The 25,259-nt window shown below is 40.0% G+C and overlaps 1 protein-coding gene across 2 annotated transcripts in view; it reads right to left on the bottom strand.

Annotated features, from left to right (window-relative positions):
* Positions 1-571: 571 nt before the first annotated feature.
* plekhg4b (pleckstrin homology domain containing, family G (with RhoGef domain) member 4B) overlaps positions 572-25,259 on the bottom strand; it is a 33,141-nt gene continuing 8,453 nt past the window's right edge. Inside the window, exons 4-24 of one of the 2 annotated variants that reach the window (XM_008285692.1) lie at positions 21,581-21,760; positions 19,907-20,030; positions 19,402-19,495; positions 18,820-18,906; positions 18,438-18,554; positions 16,743-16,841; positions 16,333-16,475; positions 16,114-16,252; positions 14,840-14,962; positions 14,583-14,747; positions 13,379-14,250; positions 11,969-12,218; positions 11,681-11,770; positions 10,143-10,367; positions 9,767-9,937; positions 8,606-8,783; positions 8,381-8,497; positions 7,817-8,095; positions 5,215-5,450; positions 2,692-2,750; positions 572-908 (exon numbers count right to left, since the gene is read on the bottom strand). In XM_008285692.1, the coding sequence (XP_008283914.1) occupies positions 2,706-2,750; positions 5,215-5,450; positions 7,817-8,095; positions 8,381-8,497; positions 8,606-8,783; positions 9,767-9,937; positions 10,143-10,367; positions 11,681-11,770; positions 11,969-12,218; positions 13,379-14,250; positions 14,583-14,747; positions 14,840-14,962; positions 16,114-16,252; positions 16,333-16,475; positions 16,743-16,841; positions 18,438-18,554; positions 18,820-18,906; positions 19,402-19,495; positions 19,907-20,030; positions 21,581-21,760 (3,734 nt within the window). In that variant the 3' untranslated portion in view covers positions 572-908; positions 2,692-2,705. The remainder of the gene's footprint in view (positions 909-2,691; positions 2,751-5,214; positions 5,451-7,816; positions 8,096-8,380; positions 8,498-8,605; positions 8,784-9,766; positions 9,938-10,142; positions 10,368-11,680; positions 11,771-11,968; positions 12,219-13,378; positions 14,251-14,582; positions 14,748-14,839; positions 14,963-16,113; positions 16,253-16,332; positions 16,476-16,742; positions 16,842-18,437; positions 18,555-18,819; positions 18,907-19,401; positions 19,496-19,906; positions 20,031-21,580; positions 21,761-25,259) is intronic. The other variant, XM_008285693.1, reaches the window with a different exon arrangement.

Here is a 25,259-nt window from a genome sequence, read left to right as displayed (position 1 = left end):
TAAGACTTTAAATTAAACAGTGTGTATGTGTATAGAGAGGACCAGGGAACAGCTGCATACTGCTGCTTAAGAGACGTTAAGCAGGTTTTTTTTTGTGTGTTTTTTTGTGCAACTAATGTGGCTTTCTGCTCTGTCTCAATTGCCTATAATGGAGTGAAAACCCCTGCTGCTCAGCCCGGGCTGTGGTCTGCATCTGATGTTTCACTCGGACTAAGAACACAAGGCTTGCGGTGAGCAAATGTCAGCGTCTCTCATGAGAAGAAAAAAAACCACTCATCCTCCTTAACCTCTGCGCCTCTTTGTGCAACGGTAGTAGTGGGTCTCGTAGTGCAGTTCTGGCTCTCTATTTGCAAGAGTCTGTATGCGTGTGTGGTTTTCATACTTATTTATCAGTGGAAATATCTGCTAGTTGTATTTAACTGCACTCACACTTTTGATAGTTTCAGAAAGCTTTCCCAGACTTTGAAGCTTTTGTTTGCAAACCACGGCAGTCATTCGTTAGGGGGAAACAATTGTTATTATTTTTTTTGTAAGTCACATAAAAATTGTAGTAAAGAAATGAACACAACAATATGTTTAAAACATTTTAATCTTCTGTACAAATTTATCACAACGCAGGACTGGCGACAACAAAAGAACGACATTTTCTGGATTGTTTTGCTACTTTTTGTTCTGTAAAATACATCTACAATATAAACACGTGCCTAGTTCCTTAAAACAAATGTACAGACGTCTGACGTACCATCATGACAGTGTATATTTTGTGTCATTTCTCAATTTACAGTGTCATATTGAAATGTCATGTACTGGTGGGGTTGTAGCCAATAAAGTCTTAGTGCTCTGAAGTTTGACTCTTATTTTCCATCTTCTTGATGCGAAATACAAACTGCTGCTTGAGGACTTCACAGCTGCAAAGACAGACAAAAAAAAAGACATCAAACATGAGAATATATTTCAAAATATATATTTATATTTCTACAAATAGCAAAATAGTTTCAATCGAGCAAGCATGCAATATTAAGAATTTCTGTCAAGCAAAGACGCCCAGTTAAACATCTGTTTATGATGCAAACCTTTCAGTTTTCTGGCTAAAATTGTCATGTCTAAGCGTCAGTGTTTTAAAACCAAGAACCTAAATTGTGTCTTATGGAAAGCAGAGTTCCGCAAACTTATTTCTGATTAAACTTCAATAACATGACTGTAACGTTACAATGAATGTTTGAGACGAGTTGTTTCTCAAAACCTGTCTTTAGCTGTTAAAATGCATTAAAAAATAACATTTCTTTGATATATCTGCCAAAACCTTCATCAACATGTGTTTTTGTTTCCTTTAATATGCAGAGATGTTTTATTTTTTTACACTCTCTGGCTTAAAGCGGTCTTAAAATGGGAAGGAAATACGTCAGCTGAAAGATTTATCATCATTTGTGTCCGACAGCACAGAACAACACTGAAGTTCTTCTTATTTATCACACGTTTTTAAAACGCTTGTATGTAACTACACATTGAACAGTTCATTTTTTAACTGATTGGCTACTCTAACACTGCTATCTACATTGTGATATTTTGTCTTATTCTTGACTAAAGACTAAATAAAGTCTTGCTATCTGTCTCAAGTTCAACGTTTTATTAAAAACACAAAGTCAGGCATATCCAAATATATGAAACTGAACTGAAACGAAGGCTGTAGCCATCAGCTAGTTCCTTTGTGCCTTATATCGAGCCTTTTGCAAAGAATCTCTGCGTCTAGTTTGGCAGTTTAATTTAAGCTTTAACATCTTGTTATCATCTCAGAAGGGATTCAATCCATCTTAACATTTAAAGACAAAAAGTTTACATTCTTTTATTCAGTCGACTCCAGACTGTATAGAACTCTGCTGCCAGGCTTTTAACAGGAACCAAGAGATGTGATCGCATCACTCTGGTTTTAGCCTTTTTACATTGGCCCCAGTATGTTTTAAGAAGAGATTTTACAGATTGAAGCCCCTTCATGGTCCCTCTCTCTGCTATAACTCTGACCTCTTACTACCATATGCACCGGTATGCACTTGCAGATGTTCTGGCTGGGGTCTTTTGTCTGTTCTCGGGGCCCAGGGGCTGAAAGTGGCCAGTGTTTACAGTCAGGGCCCTGAGTTTCTGGTAAAATCTGCAGAAGAAATCAGGTCAGTGACCTCTTTGAGGTCTCTTCTTAAGACATAGTTTGGGCAGAGAGCCTTTCCTGATTGTACTTGTGTTGCAATTTCCAACACTGTAATAGTTTTTAATATGCTAAACAGTGTTTTTTTTTAATTTTTTTTATCTGACTTGTCTGTTTTAGATTTTGAAAAGTGCTCTAAAAACAAAGATTATCATAATGTAACACAGCATGCATGTGTTCAAACTTACATGCCCCTGAGGAAGAACACGTGACATTTAATTGCATACATTTCACCCTCATGCCAAACAGATGCACACAAATGAAAGAATGAGGAAAACATGAACAAGAGACCAGAAGTTTACAAGACAAAACCACCGGCGAGGAGGAGAACCCGCTAAACCAATCAGGACACACCGCCATGCAGAACACAACACAGGCACCGAAAGCATTTCCACACAGATTAGTATTCAGGCCACGGGTGCTTCCTCACAGTTGTTAATGAGGTTGTGAAGGGGACAACACAGACGTCCACTCCTGTGACGCCGGTTACTTACTGAGCTAAAACCCCTCAGACCACTGTAGAGAGGCCTACTGCTATATGAGAGGTCTTGCTCTGGTAAAAACAAAACAGCAAAAAGGTGGTGAGTGAAGCTAATGTTGCAGCTAATTTCTACTACTGCTGTTCACATCTCCGGGCCGAACTTAGAAAGTGAGCTGATTATTTTAAGTTCCTCTTTTAACAAAGCTGTTTGATGGGACGTTTGTTAGCAGTTGAGAATGAAATAAAAGCTCCTCACAACATTACATATCATACGAATGAATCAAGAACATACTATCGTGTAAACGCTTTTGCAGATGACAGTATTCTTTACATGAATGTTCAGATTTTCGAGTTGGAAGATAAATATATGTAATTGTTCAACATAAATGAAACAGATTTAACTGCTCTGAGGCTTTAACCCTCTGAACCCTGGCAGTTTTTGTACATCATATTTTTCCTCATTGTTGGCTTTTTTTTTTTTTTTACTGAAACCCAAAGTCTTGCACCACTGTGGAAATGGTAAAAACATGGCTAGAAGGAACGGCAACTCAAACATGTCTTTTGTGCAGGATGACACACTTATAATGCTTTAAATCATTAAAAAAACAAAACTTAACAAAAAAGAGAAGCTAGAAACTAGAGAAAATATGTTTATCATTTTTCCTAATGCACACAAGTTTTACCAATACAGTCATACAACTGGAGGCTATTTAACTATTTCAATTTAATTTATATTTTTACAACCTCTACAAACTCTGCATCCTAAATGTATCTTCCAACATCTTGTTTTGCAACTTGCTCCTCAGCATGCTATTTCCGAGTCACACTGCATTTATTTTTCTATTTTCTGCAAACGTTTAAATGCAACATAGAGAATAAAGTGACACCGATTAAATATCATGATATTATTTTAAGCCTAGATTTGGTCAGTTTTCTCAATTAAATTGCATACACCAAATGGTTAGTTCAAAGAACACGATAAAGTTGAAAATCTGACAATTTATCTAATTTTTACAGTTTCCGGATCTGATAAACGGCGGAAATAAAACAATTTTTCACAATAACATCCTTTTCAAGCCTGCTGACAGGTTTGGGGTTTGAGAAGGTTAAACAATTACACCGTAATTTTTAGCATATTTTCACTTAATATCAATCAAATAGCTGTGGTCAGGCAAATTTCCGTTCTCTAGTTGTGTTTTGGAGTTCATAGTTGTTGACAGTATGCTCACAATAAACCCTCTTTACACAGAATGGATCTTTAAAAATCATCAAACAGGAGCTACAGTCAGGCTTCAATCAACAAATATGATCCTGGAGATACGCTTTTCTTCGACAAATTATGTACAATATATTTTTTGAAGTACTAAAATCTTTCTATTCACTATTCTTTCTAACGTTTGTCATCTTTATTTTTCAAAACAAAAATACTTCCAGAGAGCTCAAGCACTTCAGACTCATAAGGGGATAAGACGTTATTCACTGGTGACATTCACACTTCTGTTGTCTTCACAGATTAAAAATGTCTGTATGCCTTTAGGGGATCCAAATGTACACATAACGAATATGTAAAACAGAAAAAAAAAAGTATGTGTAGTCAATATAACTACCTAAAATACAACAAAAAAAGGTATGAGAAGCATTTTGATGACTTTGTGGCACTGAGCCAATGAGCATATATGGTGTGACCCAGTTGATTTAATTTAATCAAAAGTAGTTAATTAATTAAATCACCATGCTGCAAGTTATGATATACATTTTGCAGCGTGTATGAGCCAGGGTTTATTTATTTATTGTTATTACTTTATCAAATTGATTGCAGAGTGTGCAATACTTAAATGCTGCTCCTGAGCCATACATCTCCTGCCTATTTTAGTATCAGGTCCTGTTTTTTTCTTATCAGGATTATTGTAATTTTTTTTTGCTATTTTGAATTTATTTGAGACTCCTATATTTTGTGACAACTGCTCTACCTTCTATGCCATTAAAAAAATACACACTAGAAACAATTGTGTTATTATCTTATTGTAATAAACAATTATCTTTTTCTTTTGTAAGTTATCCTATAATTGATTATGCTGGCATTAGAAAACAGAACAGTTAATATTTTGATTGCACATCTGTGACTTTAAATCATCACAGAATTAGATATTTTTCCTCAAATTCATCAGCACTGGTAGAAAAGAACTATCTGAAAAATGCAAATAAATTCAATAGCAGTGTAAACTACATCCACTACAGTGACCATACGGTTGAATCAACACTTGTATTAGACGGTTTCAACTAAAACTGAACATAACACATCAAATTGGTTTCTTTTAGAAAGAAGTTCCTAATAAACAAATTTTCGTTAGTTCTTCTTTTACAAACTACTTAACAGGTTTAGGGGGACTCACACGATCCACAGGCAGCAATAGTAGTTTATATAGTGATTGGAAAAGAAACAAAATGTAAAATGTTCTGTGTTCATTAAATCATACGTCTGTACAGAGGTAGGTTTATATGGAATGATATTAATTAAGGTCAGTAAACAACTCACTGCTGTGATGAACTTGGTGCCCGGCTGCTGGAGATCCTCATCTTTCTGGAATATCGATGGAGGCACGATGGAGGAGGGAGGAGTGGAGGAGCAGAGGAAAGAGGAGGACTCGGTGGTGTTGTTGTTGTTGTAGGAGTCCATGGTGATGCCGGTGTGGCCGGGGATGGTGAGGGTGCTGAGCCCTGTTACGCTGTCACTGGAGGTGCACTGGGAGGAAGTCTCGGAGCTCTCCGTAACTGCAGGACAACGCACAGAGGAAGACACATTAATAGTGTGATACAGGACTGGCCGACAGGTAACTCCGGTCACTGTGTGGGAAGTTACCAAGTTCGTCAAGCCGTATGGGATTTGATATTTTTACACTTTGGCAACTCCTAGTGGTTGCAGCAATAAAAGACACTGAGTCAGGCAGTAATCACACATTTAAAAACGCCACACATGCACCTTGTATTTCCTGGTTTTGCTTGTTTTATTACTCTATTGCTAATATTGTTATATAAATGTTTTTACTGATTTGGACTGATTGAAACTGCACACATCCAAAGATTGAGGAGTTATCTAAATAATACGATTAGAGCCCAATTGATAATACATTTTTGGAGGCGATACCAATATTAGGAAGTAAGAAATTCAATACTGATATATTGGCTGATGTTATTTAGTATGCTGGAGTTATATTGGAACAGAAAAATGACGGGCCATTGTTGTCAACTAGTTAGCAGCTTACCATGAAGATGGCTCTTCAGCACAGTCTGCTCTACTCCAACACGTACTCTGCTACATGCGCTGCACACAGTGCTGAGAGTATTGTAAATACTGGAGTTAAAGCTGCTCTGCTGGACGAACTATGTGATGACACTGTTTCTAAATGACCTGAGGCATCTTTTTCTGCATTATGTTCTGTCAAATAAAGTTTTAATATATGTTGTCCAATATATGCTGATACTTTGATATGGCGATCAGGCTCTCGTTATGACCCTGGATCGGGAGGTTGCAACATGAAGGAGTAACCAAAATTGGACAAACCAAGTTTTACAATGAAAACAATTAACTGAAAAGGACATATAGTGTGTTGTATGGAAACTGCTCATGCCACTAAGTGGTCAGGAGCAGTTAATTGGAGGTCAACAATCTAACACTAGGAAGGATGCTTAACCAGGCAGCCAATTGTTATGCAACCTAGTTATGTTTCTACCCGCACAATACCAGTCCAGTGAATGTGGAGGATTTCCATGTTGCATTTCAACAATCTCAAGGATTTTACACAAGTCTTGACAGGCCACCACTGATCTCTTAACAAACCCAAAGTAGCACACAGGATTAAAACCAATTCTCAGGTTGGCAGGACTGCAAAACCGTGCATCTAAAAGATCAGAGACACTCCTTTGAGGACAGCAATGTCCACACGCTGGATAAACAAGACACCACTTATCAAGAACTGATTATGCAGCCTTGAGCTGGCCCCTTAGAGAGTTTCACCATCATCAACATCTTGACTCATCCCTCACCTGGCAGTTTCACAATATTTCACACCTCAAGGCATGTGAGTGTTGTTAATGATCCATTTGCCACGCGAACTGAAGATGATGATAAATTGCTTCAGGACTCCTTTTATTGAGTTAGAACTGAAGAAGCTACTTAGATGAAGGTAAAAACAGCATCAAGAACCAAAAACAGCTCTCTACTGAAGCTCTTAGGATGACCAGGACCTGGATGACCAAGAATCTACACAGGACCTTCAGGATAAATCTGCATTTCTGCATAACTGACCTGTCATCTTCACACCTGATCCCATGTAAATAATCCGTACTACAACTGAAAGTACTTCAAGAGCTGATTTTAGGTTAAGATTTTGAACGGTTGTCCACAGCTGGCTGCAGGGTGGCACAGTTGGTAGCCTCGCAGCAAGAAGGTTGAAGGTTGCCGGTTCGCATCCCGGTGGGGGCACCGGAATCTTTCTGCATGGAGTTTGCATGTTCTCCCTGTGCAGCGTGGGTTCTCTCCGGGTTCTCCAGCTTCCTCCCACACAGTCCAAAAACATGTTGAGGTTAATTGGTGATTCTAAATTGTCTGTAGGTGTGAATGTGAGTGTGCTTGGTTGTCTGTCTCTAAGTGTGGCCCTGTGATAGACTGGCGACCTGTCCAGGGTGTCCCCTGCCTTCGCCCTAAGTCGGCTGGGATAGACTCCAGCCCCCCATGACCCTAGTGAGGATAAAGCGGTGTATAGATAATGGATGGATGGATGTCCACAGCTGATGCTATGTTACCAAAAAGACCAAAAATTCAAAGAAACTGAACTTTATCTCAAATGAAACCTTGTGTACAAAGATATTAAAAATCACTGAAATCACTATTTCTGCTGCTAAACCAATGTGTGCTAACACACATCACAAGATGTCTACGCAGAAAACGGCCAGAAAACGATGCTCTCTCACTTCCTTAAAAGCGGTTTAAATCAATAAGATTTACTTGCAACATTAAAATTTCAGAAAAGACTTCAGCACAACTGAGCTGCACACAATGAACCAATCTGACTTTTATTTGTTCTTTGAATCTTCAAAATTAACCCACTTGCCAAAAAGGCAATAAAACAGCCACTCACTCATGGAGGGTTGACTCCCAGTGTCCTGCTCCAGCTCGTCCTCCTCGATGCAGTCGTAGGGCCACTGGGCGAAGGAGGAAACGCTGCCTAACGGGTACGGATGTGTGTGCGGGTGAGAGGGTGAGGAGTACAGGTGGAGATTGAGCGAACCCAGCAGGGAGGAGGACGACTGGCTGCTGGACGAGGAGGTGCTGCTGTTGGAGATGGTGGAGTGAGGCCTCTTGAATGAGGTGCAGTGTTCGAATGATGGCACTGCAATGGACGCCCTGGTCCTGGACTCTGTCGGTTGAGACAAGGATCGAGGAATGCATGTAACGAATGTATAAAATTCCTGCGGTTGGTAATTGCGATAATTAAGGCAGGATTTTTCTTTTATGGTGAGGAATAAAAAGGAATTTACTGCGGTTGTAATGAAAACTCAGCGTTGGATTCCAGCTGTGGTGTTTACTTAACAAAACCCTTAAAAATACAGTTTGCATTTAAACATCTGCTCATGTTTTTGTGGTTTCAGTAAAGACAAAATTGAGTAGCTGAATAAGTATGATGTGCACGAAATGAGCTCACCTGTCCCCTTCATGATGTAGTCAATGGCTCTGTCGCTGATGGCTGCATCACTTGGCTTGATGTCCATGAAAGGTTTGCTTCCAATCCCCATGGACACCATCTCCTGCATACGCAACTCTACAATCCAAAAAAACGTACATCTTTAATGACAAACTATAACCTTATCACTTCATATTACTATTGAATGGTCTGTGTGAAACTATACAGTCTGGCACAGAAACACACCTCTGTTCCTGAGCGCCTGCCTCCACAGGATCTTTCCAATAATAGCCGTCCACACTGCCTTGACCTCCGCAGAGCTGGCCTGGAGTATGAACGTGTCCTGTGACTTCCTCCGACGGAACCAGATCTCAAAACGCAGGCCGCTGTCGCCAACATTTTCAGTCATACCTATTTCTGCCGTCTAAACGGAAAGAATAGAAAAAAAGCAATGCTCTGTTAGCTAGGAAGAGGTGTAGAAAGTGCAAAAAAAAAAAAGCACATTATCTTCAAAAAAATGTAAAAATCACACCATTTTCAAAAGACTGTAAAAACAAAGAATTGTGGCATTTTCAGCTTTCCGACAACTAATCACACATGACATGTGGCAGAAAATTTTACAAAATCTATGCTTAAAATCGTGATATTTCATCAAATTCACTTTTTCCTGTTTTATTTTAATTCACTAAAAATAAACAGTTTGCAACAGACTCTCTAAAAAACAAAAAAAAACATCTGCACTTTGTGGTGCAAATAAAATGCCACAAGTGACTCAGCTGCAACCAACAGGAATGTGGCAAAAATCCTGAGACTTTTCGGCTGAACTGCAGGCTGTGTTTACATGAGGTAGATAGGAGATGGAAGCAAATTAAAGAGAATGACAGGAAAGGAAAATGCATTGGAGAAATAAATAAATAACAATAAATGTAGCATGGTTCAAAAACAGTACACAGTAAAGCAGTTTGTCAGCAAGCTGTGGGAAGATGCATTCAGCATGGTGACATATATTTCTACTGCTAATGTGCAGACTAGAGTGAAAACACAAGGTTGTAAAAATTTTAAAAGTAAAATATCTAAAGTATGCGGAGCTGCCATTACATTTCAATATTGGCAGTACCTGCAGGTATTTAAAATGTCGTATATGTTGATTCAAATTTTTACAAATTTTTTCACATAAAAAAATCTAAGAAATGCAATTTTAATATTTCTTTATGATTTATGTCAACATATCTGGAACATACTGCACTAAAGTCCTTTTTAAAGTTTTTTCTACTTCTAGCTATGGTTGTTCTGTTTCCATAGAGGTGCAGGACTTTATATTACAGTAAAAAAATGATCCCACAGTGACTAAAAACATGACAGGAGCAATAGAAACTGGGGGTTCAGTGTTAAACAAGCAGTTCTTACTTTGAAGGACTGTTTGTAGATGTAAATATCGTATCCTCCCTCTATCTTCTTGGTCTTGCTGAAGAGGATGAGGTCCTCAAACAAGAAGACGTGGCGAAGGTATTTCCTGCGTCCACACCAGACGATGAACTCATCCTGGCAGCGGAGTTGACCCTGTTCCTTCAGGTTCACCTGGAGAGGAAACACGAGCGCTCACATGCGTCACAGAGAACAATACAATCCCTGGTGGGACTCTGACCTCACTCTACTGTATATATAACATCATGACCTCCATTTCAAAAATAGTTTTGAAGACCTCCCTGCTTCCAGATTGTCTTATAATGCAGTTGAGGAGCATTTTAACACACAAGCTCTGTACCTGCTCATCACTACTTACATCACAGCCTCGAATGGCATCCATGGCCAGCAGGTCGTTGCCATGGCGAAGCTGAAACTTGACCATCTCCTCTGCAGTGCGGAGGTCACTCAGCTCCTGCTCCTGGGACTGGCTGCACTCCTTTATCAGGTCTTTGAGCAGCAGCGCAAATTTACTCATCCTCTGAATGGGCTTCAGCAAGTAGGACGCCAAGTCCATCTTGTCCCCGAGCTCCATCTGCTTGTTCTGGAGAGAGAAGCAGCGAGGAGCGGTTATTTGTCGTTTTTAATTCATCCAAATCACCTGCCAGCAGAGCAACAAATCAGACTCTCATGTGTATGCTACTGTTTGTGATCAATCGAGGGCACAATTAAATCTTTGTGCATCTGTGCTGAGTCACTCCATCTTCAATCACTACATCATTTTGGAACTCTGTTCTACGTGGATCAGGCTATTTAACAATATTTTACTTCACAACTTGTCATATCTGCTTTAATCAGCCATGAAACTTCAACAATTGTACCTTTTTAAAAAGTATTTTTGTGATTCTACATGTTTTGTTTTGTGTAATTGTGACATGCAGCTACATATGGTTCAGAAAATATCTGTAGCTGACTTCTGCATTATCAGTTTTTTGCTAATTTGCGGTTAAAGATGGGGCTTTTCATGACAGCATTACCTTTTTCCCCCCATATTTCAGCCCACCTATAAACAAGGCGTATTTGATCTACTTGTCCAATATAGATTTGATTGTAAATCAATTACATGATTAGAATAACTGAACATTTCTGGCTTTTATCTCTAATAGTTCCTGAGATATTGTTGTTCAGTCTCAAACTTCACTGTGCAAAAAAGAAAAAACCTGCTAAAAGTAGTTTGACAGGCAATTAAAAAACTTTTTAAAAATTAAAAAGTAGTAAACTTCACAGATACCACTGTGAATATCAATATGTTGTGATTTTAAAAAAAGTTTCAAGCAACTTAGAGACGGCTGAGCAGAAGGTATCTGATCATTTGAGATAGAATAGCCCTGTTAAAAACAAAAACAGATTACAAGGTATTGTGAGGCTGTGTGGAAAAATAGCAGGGACGAACCTAAATAACTTGACAGCCCTACATCAAATCAGATTATTAGCCAAGGCCCGTTTAATCGCCACAGACCAGAGCCATCCCTTGGTCCACTGGTTCCAATTACTTCCGCTGGGGCACAGGTATGTTCTGCCAATTTGCAGGACCAATAGATATAAATTTTCTTTTGTCCCTGCTGCTATTTCCCTGTTAAACAAGTGAGCGGTCTTGTCCTTTCTCTGTTGTTTTCTGTTGTTGTTGTTGCATGTGTGATTGTGGCAGTGACTGTCTCATTGCTGGCTGCACAAAAATTTCCCCACGGGGATATTAAAGATTTTTGAACTTGAACTTGAACTGTTTTGAACACATTTTAATAGAGTTTGCATGTTTCCTTATGATATCAATTGCTTTGGGTGCTGTTTTGTGTCCACTCTCTTTACCCCGACATCAGTCACATTGTGAGGAATGCAACCGCGAGTATCCAGACGCACCTTAAAGAATTCGTTCCCGTGGCTGTAGAGCAGATCGTCGGACTGGGGCTTATTCTTGCTGTACAGGGCATACATTCCAAACTGATCCTCCTGCACACAACGTTAACAAGTTACAACACTACCGACAGCAAAAAGTATGCAGCACTTTCGGTATGCTTTGCCAAACACCATTAATGATTCAGCTGCCCGGAGGTTGTAAAGGTGCGTCTTCAGCTACCTGTGGTTTTGATTTTAATAGTGAAACTACGACAGTCCGAGTCGTTTGTTAAGCTGACAATGAGGACTCACGTGTCGGAGGAAACAGCTGCTGATGGACAGCGGGGAGTGGGCGCACGCCTCCAGCTCCTTCAAGAAATATTGGCTGTGGAAGTCCCACAGTTTCTCCACATTCCCGAAAATGATGCTGCGCTTCCCCCGCAGGTCCTGAGGCAAGTCGAGACGCTCCATCTCCGGGAAATAGTGTTCGATGATGTAGCTGAGAGAGCGAACGTACTCCCGCTCTGTGGAAATCATTTCATCCATGATGTGCTGCACTTTACTGGTGAACAGAAAGACAAAAAAGGGTTAAAGACTAAGAATAATCAGGATTATATTTACAGTACATTCATTTAATGAATGAAATGCTACCCAAAAAAAATCCAGGTAATCAGGAAAAAAGTAAAAAAAATAAATAAATTGATTAAATGTTAACACCTGCTAATTCCAGCATCTCAAATCAATAATTTTATTTTTGTTTTAACTTGAATATTTTGGGCTTTTTTGGTCATGCTGAATAAGCAATTCAATCCTGAACTGAAGGAAAATGTCACTGCCATGTTTCACAGTCTCCACATGACTTTAAATACTGTCCATGACAGTAACTTTGACAGATTATAATGTGGGATAGACAAAATAACACCACAAGAGAAGGACTTGAGAGATTTTAAAGTGCTTCCAGAAGCCCTTTAAAGAAATGGGATACCTAACATTCTTGCTTCGGTCTGTTAACAGCATTCTGACATTCAGACATTGGTCACTGCATGAAGTTAAGCCTCTTTCTTTCTTTGGAGACGCTCATGTTGATGCCACCGCTGTCTGATGCTGCAGGTATTTAATAAACTCAGAGGAAAGACTCGTAAAAACAGCTGGAAGCAACAAACTAAACTCCTGATATCAGTTGGATGAAACCTGGATCACATTCAATGTTGAGTCAGTCTCCTTAACCTGTTCGGATCTGTTTTTATTGCAGTAAAGTTTTATATTTATGGACATTTCAGTTTTAAATGGATGTGAAACTATAGAACAAAGTAAACGAGTGTGTTGTGTTTTTGGCGGCAAACTGTGTCTTTTGCTCTCTGTGATGTTTTTGGAGCAATTTTGGTGCTTATATGGGGAAAAAAGTTTTCAAATATGTTTACACAGCTTTTAGTGTTTAGCTTGTACAGGCCTATCCAATAATGTGAGTCCATGCTGTTCAGACTTGTATCGAAAGTGATAGAGAAATGTTACTACGTCCACATTAGTAAGATTGCCGTTGTGAGTCAGATTAATGGAAAAGTGTGCATCTTCTGAATGCCTGACAAGTATGAAGGCTTGTCTGAATGCAAAAGATGGTTTCTAGTATTTTGTGAACATGCTGCAGAAACACTTGTTGTTTTTGAAAAGTGGACACCCATAAAGCCATAGTGTATGCTAATTAGCACTGATGCACTTCTTCACCTGCTCTGCTTCTTGCCTTCTCCGTCACTGCGTCTGTTATGGGTCCTGGAGGGCGTCGACATGCTGCGACTGCGGCCCAACGCGGGGCTCAACACGTCCGGCCTCTGCAGCTTCTTCTCCGCGGACACGTTGTTGGCCACCTCCAAACCTTTAATGTAGACTCCCGTGTAGCCGTGAACGTGGCTGACATCCGAGTGGCCGCTGTCTCTCGGGGTCAGCTCGTAGCTCATGGTCTTCTTCATGATCTTCTTCATGGGCTGCTTGCGGAGCCGCGAGGTTCCAGAGTAGATGGGCTCGGAGTGGCAGGAGATGGTGGAGTCGATGGTGCAGTCGCTGTCCGTGTCGTCGAACATGGACGGACTCTGCCTCAGTTTGCTCTCGGAGTCGGGGGAGAACGTGAAGTGTGATGAAGAGGAGATGGAACTGGATGGGCTCTTGGAGAAAGGCCCATTAGAGTCATTCTTGCTCTCCTCAAAAGTCAGCGGTGTGATCGCCCCGGGTAAACGCACACACCCGTTGGCTCCAAGCTGCTCTGGACTCGCAATCTGACTTTCCGGAGTCTTTAAAGGATCCGACGTATCGGCTGCTGCGGAGCTCGGTGCTGCCGTCATGGCTTGAGCCAAAGTCTCTTCCAGCTGCTGTTTGGTCTGTTGACATTTGTGCCACACAGAGTTCCACTGCTGCAGCTGCTGAGGACTCTCCACCGAGAGCACCATGTCATTGAGCGTGCTGAAGTTTTCCGTGGAGAACTTGGAAGCCTCGCTGCAATAATCCTGCAGGATCTGCACCACGGATGGAGAAAATCTGCCAGCTGTGCTGTCCAGACTCAGGTGACGGAAATAATCCTGACAGTGGTCCATCCACTGGTTGGCCTGCAGATGTGAAAGAGTGGTTTAACCATTTTATTTCAGACCAAGATATACAATATGGTTCAACAACAATAGTGTTATTAAACTACCTGAATCCCAAAACTGGCCAGTGGGACTGAAAGTTAGGTTGTTCTAAAAAAATAAAAATAAATCGCTAGAATTGCACTTTTTTTTTTTTTTTTAAGAATCAGTCAATTTCAGAATCAATCTTTTAAGACTCTATTTTAAAATGTGTTTCTGTAAAACTCTTTGTAAGGTAGTCTGGATTAAAGAACATGTCTAAAATGTAATATCACCTTTTACAGGACACACAGGCATGACTTTTGGAGTCTTACCGAGTCGTAGAACTCATACAGGTTGGTCAGGGTGTCCAGCTTAGCCTTCCTCTGCTCCACTCTGCTCAACATGGAACCCAGATGTTGTTTAAAGTCGAGCAGAACCGAACCTGGAAGGGACTCCGGAGACTCTTTGACCAGCTGCAGGCCATGCCTCTGCTGGTGCTGTCGGGATAACAGTTACATCGAATTAGTGCTGATTGTCTTCTCACGGTTACTTAAAAGTTAACATAGAATTGCACTGTGGTAACATTTACCACTGACTCTTCCAGAAACTGCTCCAAACTTTCTTTCATCTCCTTTATTTTGGCTACAGACAGAGTGATCGATTCCAGTGGAGTGAGCTGCTTCTCTCCCGCTACGCTGAACCAGAGTTTGATCTGGAACAAAAAGTTTATTACGTGAGTACATTATTTTGTCAAGAGAGATGAAAAAAAGCCGCTGAGGATCTGTACAGACAGGAGACAGAAACTCTGCAATGTTAGCCAACCCTCTGGTTCTAGGGAACAGATCATCCAAAATTTCCAAATCTGCATTTGCTGCAGCCCTGACAGGCCCTATGTTAGCTGCTGGGGTTATCCTCCGTAAGTGGAAAAGCCAAGTTAGACCTGAATACAGGTTAAGATAATGACAGAGAACATGTCATACGAGTTAATGAAAGCCAAGTTGCACAGCCGTAAAGAGTCACATGTCCTTGTCTGGAATCAGTTTTTGCCTTTCATGAAAGGAGAAAATATGTAATTGGAGTTAAACACTATACTTTTGGAGATGTGTTTTTGCCTTTTTCATGTGGGTATCCTGTTTCTTTAGATATGAAGTGGGTTTTGCTTTGGGACTTTATTTTTTGTTTCCAGGTATGAACTGATACTGCAGTAACAGATTTGAAATCATTTGTATTGGGAATTCTGCAGAGATGATGCTGTAGTTTTGCTCCGTTGATGCCGTTTTGGTTCTTTTTATGTGAACTCAGTTATTTGAGGTATTGTTCGTTAACCCTCTGAGCCCTTAATCGTACTGGTGGGTATGAAACGCAAGAAAATCTCTGAAAGTGCATCTTTTATCAGAACCAGAAACTGTTTAAAAAGAAGGAGTTATTGGATTTTCAGTTTTCCAATGGTCTTTGAATGAATCATGTATAACTCAAAGTTCAGTTGGTAAAAATTAATCAGATCTAACCCTAAAATTTAATCAAAACCACTTAATTCGACACGTCTCATTTAAAAAAATTTCTCCAAAATAAACTACTTACAGTAACCAGATTCTGTAAAAAAATAAAAATTCTGCACCAGCCAATGCAACTAGGAAGCCATGACGAACTCAGTTATGACCAACAGTCATGTGACAAAAACTCAGTAACATTTCAGCTGAACTGCAGGACAAGTAGGAGACTATATATTACAGTCAAAAACTAACCCACGGTGAATAAAAATGCCACAGGAGCAAATGCCAAGAAACTGCTTTGGGTTCAGAGGGTTAAAAGAGTTCAATAAAACCTTGATTAACAAAAAATGAAGATGAAATTCGAGGTCACCTGCTGTGTCTGCTCCTCAAACTTGCGCACCTCCAGCAGGCTCTCCAGCTGTTTCTGTGACTTGTTGGACAGAATCACAAGCTTATGAACCTCTTCGTCCACTTGGTTGTACAATGCATTCAACATGTCGACAGCATCCCTGAGAAAAGCAAAGAAATATATTCAAGTAGGTTATCACACATGCTACTCCCGACCGCTGATGGATATTCCGCCCTGTACCTGTAGTTTTCATTGTCACAGGCCTCCTCCTTCCTGATTCTGGCGAGTACGGTTCCTCCCTCTAACCGCAGTCTGTTTAGTCGGGTGTCATCCAGCACGCACTTCATCAGATGCCTCTGCTGCTCGATCACCTCGGAAACCTCCTGAAGTAAACACAAAATACAAGCAAATTAATGGTTTTCGTGTTTAAACACAAAAACCGAAGCTCAAAAACAAAATTCTGCTGAGGTCAGCGACCTCTTCTGCACAAAGATCAAGGACGAAGGCCATAAAACAAGCCGAGCTGTTTGCTCCGGTTAAGGAGGAAAAAGGCCAGCAGAAACGTTTTGTCAGTAAGAAAAAAAAACAAAACAAATGTCAGCGGAGACGTAAATCAGAAGGCCAGACTGCCTGCAGGGTTTGAGTCTGACCTTCGAGGTCTTCAGGTTGCTGCTGGCGCTCAGTGTGCTGATGGACTCCTGCAGGGAGGCGATGGCGGCGCTGCAGCTGCTGGCAAACGGTTCGATTTTCTGTCAGAGAGAGAGAGATCGATGAGATTATTAGCAACAGTGGGAGGGTTATTTTAAAGATCCTGACACAATTACTTGTTTAAAATAATGTCTGCAACACAATTCAAGCATCACATCATTAAAATACTGTATTGTCTGTTACTTTTGGATGAGCACAATACCAAATATTCAAACAAATACATGAGAAAATCAATACGATGACTTTTATTCAAGTTTATTCTGTATGTGTTTGCGTGTGCATTAATTGGAAGGTATGTAATACACTTATTTTAATTAATTTAACAGCAACTTGAGATGAAGGCAGAAGAGATGCTCCAGTATTTTTTGAGGAAAAACAATGCACCCTTTAAGTTACGTAATACAATAAAACTATTTGATGAATAATAATCAGCCCAAATTGCCTGAATATATATGTATACATACGTATGTATGTGGTATGAAAAGTGTTTTTTATTGTTTTGAGGCCACTTGTAGCCATATTTAAGCCACTTTAACTATTCCAATTTCACATTCAATTATGGAAAAATAGAAATATATCGACAGCTGTGATGCAGCTGAGGATTCGTAACAAATGATTTAAGTTCACCTTACAAACTAAAAAACTGTGAGTGTGACAGCTCACCTGCCTGAGGTGAAACAATGTGATTTATCATTAGATCCTGATCGATCCTGGCCACATGTCAGGGATGATTTATAACTGGAAGAAACCAATGAAGTGACTCGGATGTTTGTGAAAATGTCTAAAACTCTACATGAATCATTTACTATTATTCGTCTGATTAATCTGACCTGTTTTGAAGACTGTCTTCTTTACAGTAAAGATATTTTATGGATATCTCAATCTCTAATAATAAATGTAAAATAACAGAGCAACTGTGGTTTTTGTGTTCTCTGTTTATGAAGCAATGCTGATGGTGTTTGGGCAGATGGACACTGAATAACCAGAGCCAAAACATTTGCATGATATTGTCCTGAACCTGTTTTGTGAAACTATAATTCTGCTAATTCCATTCTGAATAACTGCACCAGTAATCCAATTCTGTTTTGTTATGTGTCTTTAAAGTTACAGTTGTGATACGTAATGCCCGTACACTTGTAAAAACCACGTCTATCATGGCAGTCGTGACTTTCCAGTGACTCCTATAATTCAATTTTCTCTGCTAGAAACATTCAAACACTTGCGTCTTTGTCACAAAAACACAACCAGGCATTTTGGTTCTTTCATAAATTTGCCATGTGAAATATGACACGACCTGCTGGGTCAAAAATGTACATACATCAACTTGGATTACCAGTTGTGGTAATCAAATGTTGTTCGTGGTCTCTTGACTCCTCGTGAGCGAGACTTCATTTCACAACTTTTTTTTCCGAATTACGTAACACTGTCATGTGTGAACTGATCATGAACTGTGTAACTTATGCAAAGCAGCAATTAGAATAATTAGATTTTTCTTGGGAAGCATTGAGCAACGTAAACTTTAAAAACAACACATTTTCTCGAAGGTATCCCCACCCTTGTCAAGCTCCAAGGTGACTCTACAGGTATGTTTGATAGCGCTGGCTCCGGTCCAGCCGCTCCACCTCCGTCACACCCACCTGTCTGAAGTGGATCCAGTGGTTGTGGTCGTAGTGGAACGTGCCCTCCAGTTCTCGTGTGAGCTGGGTTTGGTCGATGTGCTTCAGCAGGGCCTTCAGAGATGACAGCGTCTCAGTCTGCGCCGAGAAACGGGAAAAAAACATAAACAAACACGCAGTTAAAATGTGTCTCTACGGTTACTTTAACTACCCGCAGGCCGATTCCCTGCTCATCCCCCCAATCTCTGTCATCACGGCTTGTAGCGAGGAGATTAGATAAGAATTAACCGGCATCTTGTTTAATCTGAATGCTTGCAAATCCCTTATCTTAGGTGTAGCATTCAGCAACATGAAAAACTGGAAATACCTTCAATCCATGTGAAGATAAAAGGTGTGTTTTTACCTGTACGTTGATGTCTCTCTCGGGTTTGGCTGCTGCCTCTTTGTCCGCCAGGAACAGAGCTGAGTAAAGTGCATTTGGTACTAAAGCCTGAGAAAAACAAGCACAAGCACTTAAAACAAAGACGACACTTAAAAAGAGCGCGTGTAGATTTCTGATACACTGGCGTTTAAAATGATGTACGGTTTACAGATTTATCATCCTTACATCAGGGAGAAACTCATTATCACAACATGATGATACGTCTCTTGCGAGTCGGCTGCAGACCGAACCTGCTGCCAGCGTGTGGTTAAAAACAGACAAGTAAGGACAGGCTTCCCCACAGGAGGCCTGAGGCTGGACTTTTTCACAAAAATGTCTTGGAAGTGCAGTCGCTACAAATTTAAGGTGTGCCTCTTCGAAAGAAAGAGCCAAAGTGTGTCAAAAGACCGAGAGGCACAACAATAGGAAATGTGTGAGGGGGTGACATGATATAATAACTTTGGTAAGGGTAGACGTAGAATTACAACTCCAGAGTTTATCTCAGGCCTGAGAGCTCTCTGGGCGTGTTGGAGGGTAATTACATATTTTCCACTGTGGGCTCACCTGAAATTCAGACAGAGATGACAACAGAGCTGGAACAGGCTGCTGCCTTCTGCTGTCTATTACAACAGTGAGACCTTGATCACGCCTTTCTTTCCTAAAACCAGAGCATTACAGTTAGTCTGCTGCCTTTGTCAAACACCTGATTGCATGCAATCGGCACTGCCTCTAATACATGAGAAAAACACAGTAGTTTATTTAAAGTTTAAAGGATTTACAGACATTTTAAGTCCATTTTAAGTCCAACATGAATGCATTTTGTACAGCTACAGTACACAAAGGTCTTACACTGCCTTACAAAAGCACTGTGATGTATAATTAGCAATCTAATCATGAACAAATATGCCTTCTAGATGGAGCCTGTGAGACCTTTCCCAGTTCACCGACATTGCTCTATATTTAAAATGACTTCTTCATTTTTTCTATAAGCCCTAAATAACAGCTGCAGTGCGAACAACGCTGGAAAAATCCCACATGAAATCCACCCGAGTGCGTTTGTGTGACTTACCGCAGAGTTGAGTAGTAGTAGCCCAGTAAACAGGTCAGGTCACTGACCGTGCAGGTCTCACCTGCCCACACCTGAGCTCTCGTGCACACCTGCAGCACTGCTCTCCCACCGCGGTCTCGGTTACCTGGAAGAGGCGAAGGCAGGGGGGGTCAATGCTTCATACGAAGCAGGCTGCCGGGAATCTTGAGGTTAATGTGCCAAAAATGTTGTTCAGTCTTGTTTCTTTCAGCTCAAGATTATCTCTAAAATATATTCCTTAAAAGTCACTTTTAATTATTCTCGCCTTGATTATTGCAGCACACTTGACTCAGTTATCAGAGGAAGAATTTAAAAGTGTATTTTGTGGAGTATAACAAAGGTAAAATGCCACAAATCATAAAAAAAAAATTAAAGTTGAATCATAAATATATTTCTGAAAAAACCTAGAATCAACTTGTACAACATTTTTCAGAGGGCCCAGTGCTGTAGGGAAAAATAAATAAATCAGGGCTCCACATGCTTTACATATTTAACTATTTCTATTTTTACAACCTCTACAGACTCACTAGTTTCCACACTACTCTGCACTATCAGCTCTAGAGAGATGTTTCACTATGCTGAATGTATTGATCTACAACTTGCTCCTCTTCGTGCTGTTTTTTTTTTAAGCCAGTCTGCATTTATTTTATTGATCAGGTATGTTGTATTTTGCTCTTGTTTCCTCTGTAATCTGTTCTTTAGTCTGTGTGAACACTGTCTGCAGTTCAACTGAAAAGCTGCAGAATTTCTGATTGCTGCCAAGGGTTATTTTGGGGCGACTTTAAACGTATACGTGTAGAATAAAGTGGTTTTGTTGAAATGTCACAGTTTCAAACTTGTCGTATTGTTTTTTTTTTTCTTCTCCAGATGGAATCGTGTCACAAATGGTGCGTTCAAGGACCTTCAGAAAGGTTTTTACAGTTTTTGGCACTGATAAATGGTGTAGTTTTTTTGTCTTTTTTTTTTTTTTTTTAAAGAAACATACCTTTCAAACTTTAGACTTGAAAGCTTTTGGAACAGTTTGAAACATGCTTGTATTTGTACTTTTTTATTTGAGGTTATTAATCTTTACTGCTTTTACATTCTCTGTGAACATGTTTCTAGGCCTTATTCTCATTTTATCTGCCCACTCTGATTTTACTTCAAGTGCTTTTGAACATTATAATGAAAAGTGCTATCTATATAAATCAAGTTTTTTTTTACTATTTCTGTCGCTATGCTTCCACAACAGAAACAAAGCTGTTATCAATGAAATATGAAACTAATGTTACTTGGGAAATAAATTTCATAGCTACGTGTTTAATTACAAATAAGGGAGCAAAAAACATTGGCTTATAAAGGAATGCACAAGAAACCACAGCGTTATTCAGAAATTAACAACTAAAATCATAAATTATGTGAGAAAAGAAGTTGATTTTAAAGATATTTTCTTACAGATTTAACAAAGCGGAAACAAGGAAAGGTCTAATGACAGCTCATTTCTGTTGCCCATGTGTGCACTGTGCATGTAAATCAAATCAAATAACATTTTCCGACATTTCTGCATCATTCGACAGACATGCTGGACGACTGAAAGACTTTGGCCAACATGTTCAAGGTTCCTACACTTGATGAGTGGAAATAAAAGCAGGTAAGTGGGCATCTCTGGTCCCCTACCTGGCAGGATCACAGCACCAGACGTGAGCAGCTCTTGATTGACCTCTGACACCAGTTTGGGGAAGACTGCGTTACACTCGTGTCTGATGGCCGTCCCATTGGCAGCTTTAGGACTGTGCAGCTCTTCTCCACTATTTCTGTGCCGCCTGCTCTCGCTGCTGATGCCGTCCTCACGCTGGCCTGTAGGGATAAATGTGATAATAATAGTGAGCAAGGTTGTCTAAAGTGATGTTTACTGAGCTGCTAGTGTTAGAAAATAGAGGACGATCAATAGAAAATAGAAGCATCCTTTCATCTTTGTACTTTCTTACCTTTACCTCACCAAGCAAGTGTTTATTAGCGGTAAGGTTGGCGAGCTCACCCTGAGTCACCGTTGAGTCCAGGTGTTTAGTCAGCCTGAGTCACAACCAACTCTGCTGTTATTACACTCTCGTATCAGCACCTCCTCCTATTCAGTCCTGCATACCTCCAGGCTGTGTTTACAGGAATGATATGCCAGACATTCCCAAGCAGCACCACAATTTATGGACTCAATCCTGATCCTACAGCGTGCAAGCATTCACATAGAATACAGTTAAGCCCCAAAATTCTTCATACCCATGAGAAATTTTCACAGAAGCCAATTTTTATTTGACCAATAGGCTTCGTCTTGCTGGAAATAACATAAACAAGTGTCAAAAGACAGAAAGAAATTGTGTGAGAGATCTTAATTTCACAAAAATTATTGCTATTCTCTCTCAGTAATCAACATCATGGATAGATTCAGGTCTGGACTCTGGCTGGGCCGCTCCAGCATCTTCATATTGTTTTCTCTTCACCACTTTGGCTGCATGTTTCACATCATTGTCTTGCTGGAAACTCCAATGCTGCCCAAGGACTATTTTTTTTTCTGCAGACAGATGTTTTCCTCCACAATCTTACTGTGCTCCTCTTTTCTCATGATGCTGTTGCATTGACAAGGTTGCCTGAAAAAAACACTCTGAAATCATCACATTCCCACCAAAGTGTTTGACCGTGGGAATGTTGTTCCCGGGGCAGAATACTTTTAAATCTTCTGTGCCAAAAATATACAACTTAAATGATCAATTTTGGTGACGTAAAAATTAAATAATTAAAATTTTCTTGGTGCCTTGGCCTCTTAGCTTCTCATAAGTGATTGCATTTTGACTCCAGTTGCCGACTCCTCTGAGCCAATTTAAATATAAATACCAAATATTAGCAATGCTGTAATATAGAAGAAGACCTATGATAAATTTATGAAAATGCAGGATTCTTTTTTGTGACAAAGATGCATGAACTTCAGTCATTACACCATAAAAAAACAAAGAGTTGCTGGAGTCACTGGAAACTCAACACTGCCTGATATGCACGGTTTTTACAAGTGTATGTCAACTTCTGTTTACAAATGGATGCAGATATACTCCAAAAATACATGAGCATTTTCAAATATATGTCTCAGAGTCAGGCTAAGTCAAAAGTTTATACAAACATTTTACAAAATACCTGAAAACACCATTTAAAAATAGGGTATAAAACAGCTGTTCCAACAGCCTAAAACATAAAATAAAACTACTGTTGAACCACCTCTGTGGGCAGATCTGTAATTATTTATCCTTGTTAGATGGACGCCTGTTGTGTTTCGTCTTTTTACACAGTTTGAGGCCTCTTGCATTGTCCTGCTCTGTTCTGTGACAGTAAACCCACCCAGCTCAGCCTCTATTGTCTTCAAACAGTTAGTGCATTTCCTGTGCGACTCTGTGACCAGGCTTGTGTTTGCTGCATGTTTCCTAAAATGCTTTGTTTTCAGAGGAAGCGAGCAAACGTTGAGTAAAGCCTCCTGAGTATTGTCCCGTGTCAAAGTCAGTTTTTTTCTCTGCCGGCCCCGTTTTTTAAGCCACCGAAGAGGCCAAATCAGCAGCGGCGCTCGCTGGGGATTTGATGCACCGGCCACATATGTGCAACACAGGATGTGTTTTGGTATTGCTGCTGTTTGCTGCTTCGTATCGTGAGTAATTCAGCCCTTCCTGAGAATTTTTTTGTCGGAGCAGTTTGAGTCAGTGCATGTTGCGTCTCGTGTTTCTGGAGTTAATGGACTCTGCAAAGACACAGGCGCAGTTTGAAAGACTTTTTTTTCTCATGGATCCCCAGTGGCTGATCGGTTCACAAAGGAAACTTTTGTAAATGAGGCAACCCGTCTGGGATCAGTGCAGCCCCCAGCCCCAGCAACACTGCAGGGTCATCTCATTGTGGGACGCTGGGGTCCCTGTGGTCGGTTTACAGGGTTTACAGGATCCTTTGTTGCCTTTGAAATGTCGTTGTGAGAAACCTGCTTTGCAAAAAGCTGAAATGCAATCCCCTCTGAGGTAATCTCACAACAGCCATGTGATTTAACTACTGTATTTTTGCTGAGTGGCGCGTATTCAACACATTTACATTCACAGCTATGCTCTGGCACCGTCCAACGTTAAGATTTGGGAGAGTTAACCAAACTAAATCACCACACGTTTGAATTCACGGAAGAACTGGCTTTCTAAAAACAGCATGATTCCCTCGGTGGGACTCTCTCAGTTTCCTGCACAAGCCGCTGCAGACCAACACTAAACAAAACAGTCCTGACAGCGGCAAAGAAAACACAGGGATGTGACTAAAGTTGTGTTTCCAGGGTAGGTCCGTACCTGTCCCCTGAACGTGCCAAAGAACACACAGCATGGGCTTTGAAAAAAGGCAATCTGTCACCAATCACAGCACTAAATGCTTCAGCGTCATGCGCTCCATCCATCTGATGAACTGTTGGAACCAGTCCTGCTGCAGGGCACTGTTGCAACACCAGGTGAAAAAAAAACACCATCGAGCATTTTCCCAGCCTCAGGTTACAATATCTAATAAGTGATAAACGATGAGTCACTGGCTGTCACGATGATTCAACTATTACTGAAATAAGCCACGCTTGTCGACTGTGTGGCATATTACTACATGGAAATCATAAATACGCAGTTTTATATTTTGGAAAGCTTTATGCAATTTCCTAAAAAGCACATGGGCGTGTAGTTTTTAGCAAACAAAACTCTGTCTCAGGCTTGAACTAAAACACATTTTGCAACATTAATTAGTATTTACAACAGCAGCTCAGTACACGTGGGTTGAATTCACAGAAATCCACAGTGAGATGGTAATGACGAAACACGTCACCCACTGTATAGTATTGTGTTTTGTTTTTTTTCTAGTTTACATTGGTAAATGCACAAATGTATTAGAAGAAAAATGCATTTTAGGTATTTGTGTAAAATGGCCTAATTTGGGTTATAGTTATAGTTAACTAGCCAATATTAAGGTTAAGGAACTAAAGTATATAAAATACAATTTTACACAACTACATTAATTATCAAAACCCCACAATAATACAAATTACACAAATGTTCTTGGCTAATTTAAATACTCACGTTAACAACCTACAATACAAAATATAATACAAATGAACCTGAATCGATTAAATATTACAGTAAGATCCGACAATAACATCTAAAATGTAAATTTACCTGACAGGACCCACAATATCATATAATACACATTTACATCAATCAACTATGCAAATTTATCTGACTGATTTAAATATTAAAGTTAACACCTAAAATATTATTTAAAATAAGATGCAAATTTATCTAACTAAATTTTAAGAAAC

Source organism: Stegastes partitus, unplaced genomic scaffold, assembly GCF_000690725.1.
Source record: "Stegastes partitus isolate 25-593 unplaced genomic scaffold, Stegastes_partitus-1.0.2 Scaffold413, whole genome shotgun sequence".
NCBI lineage: Eukaryota > Metazoa > Chordata > Actinopteri > Pomacentridae > Stegastes > Stegastes partitus.
The sequence above is the reverse complement of the archived record's forward strand: the minus strand, read 5'-3'. Positions and strand labels throughout refer to the sequence as shown.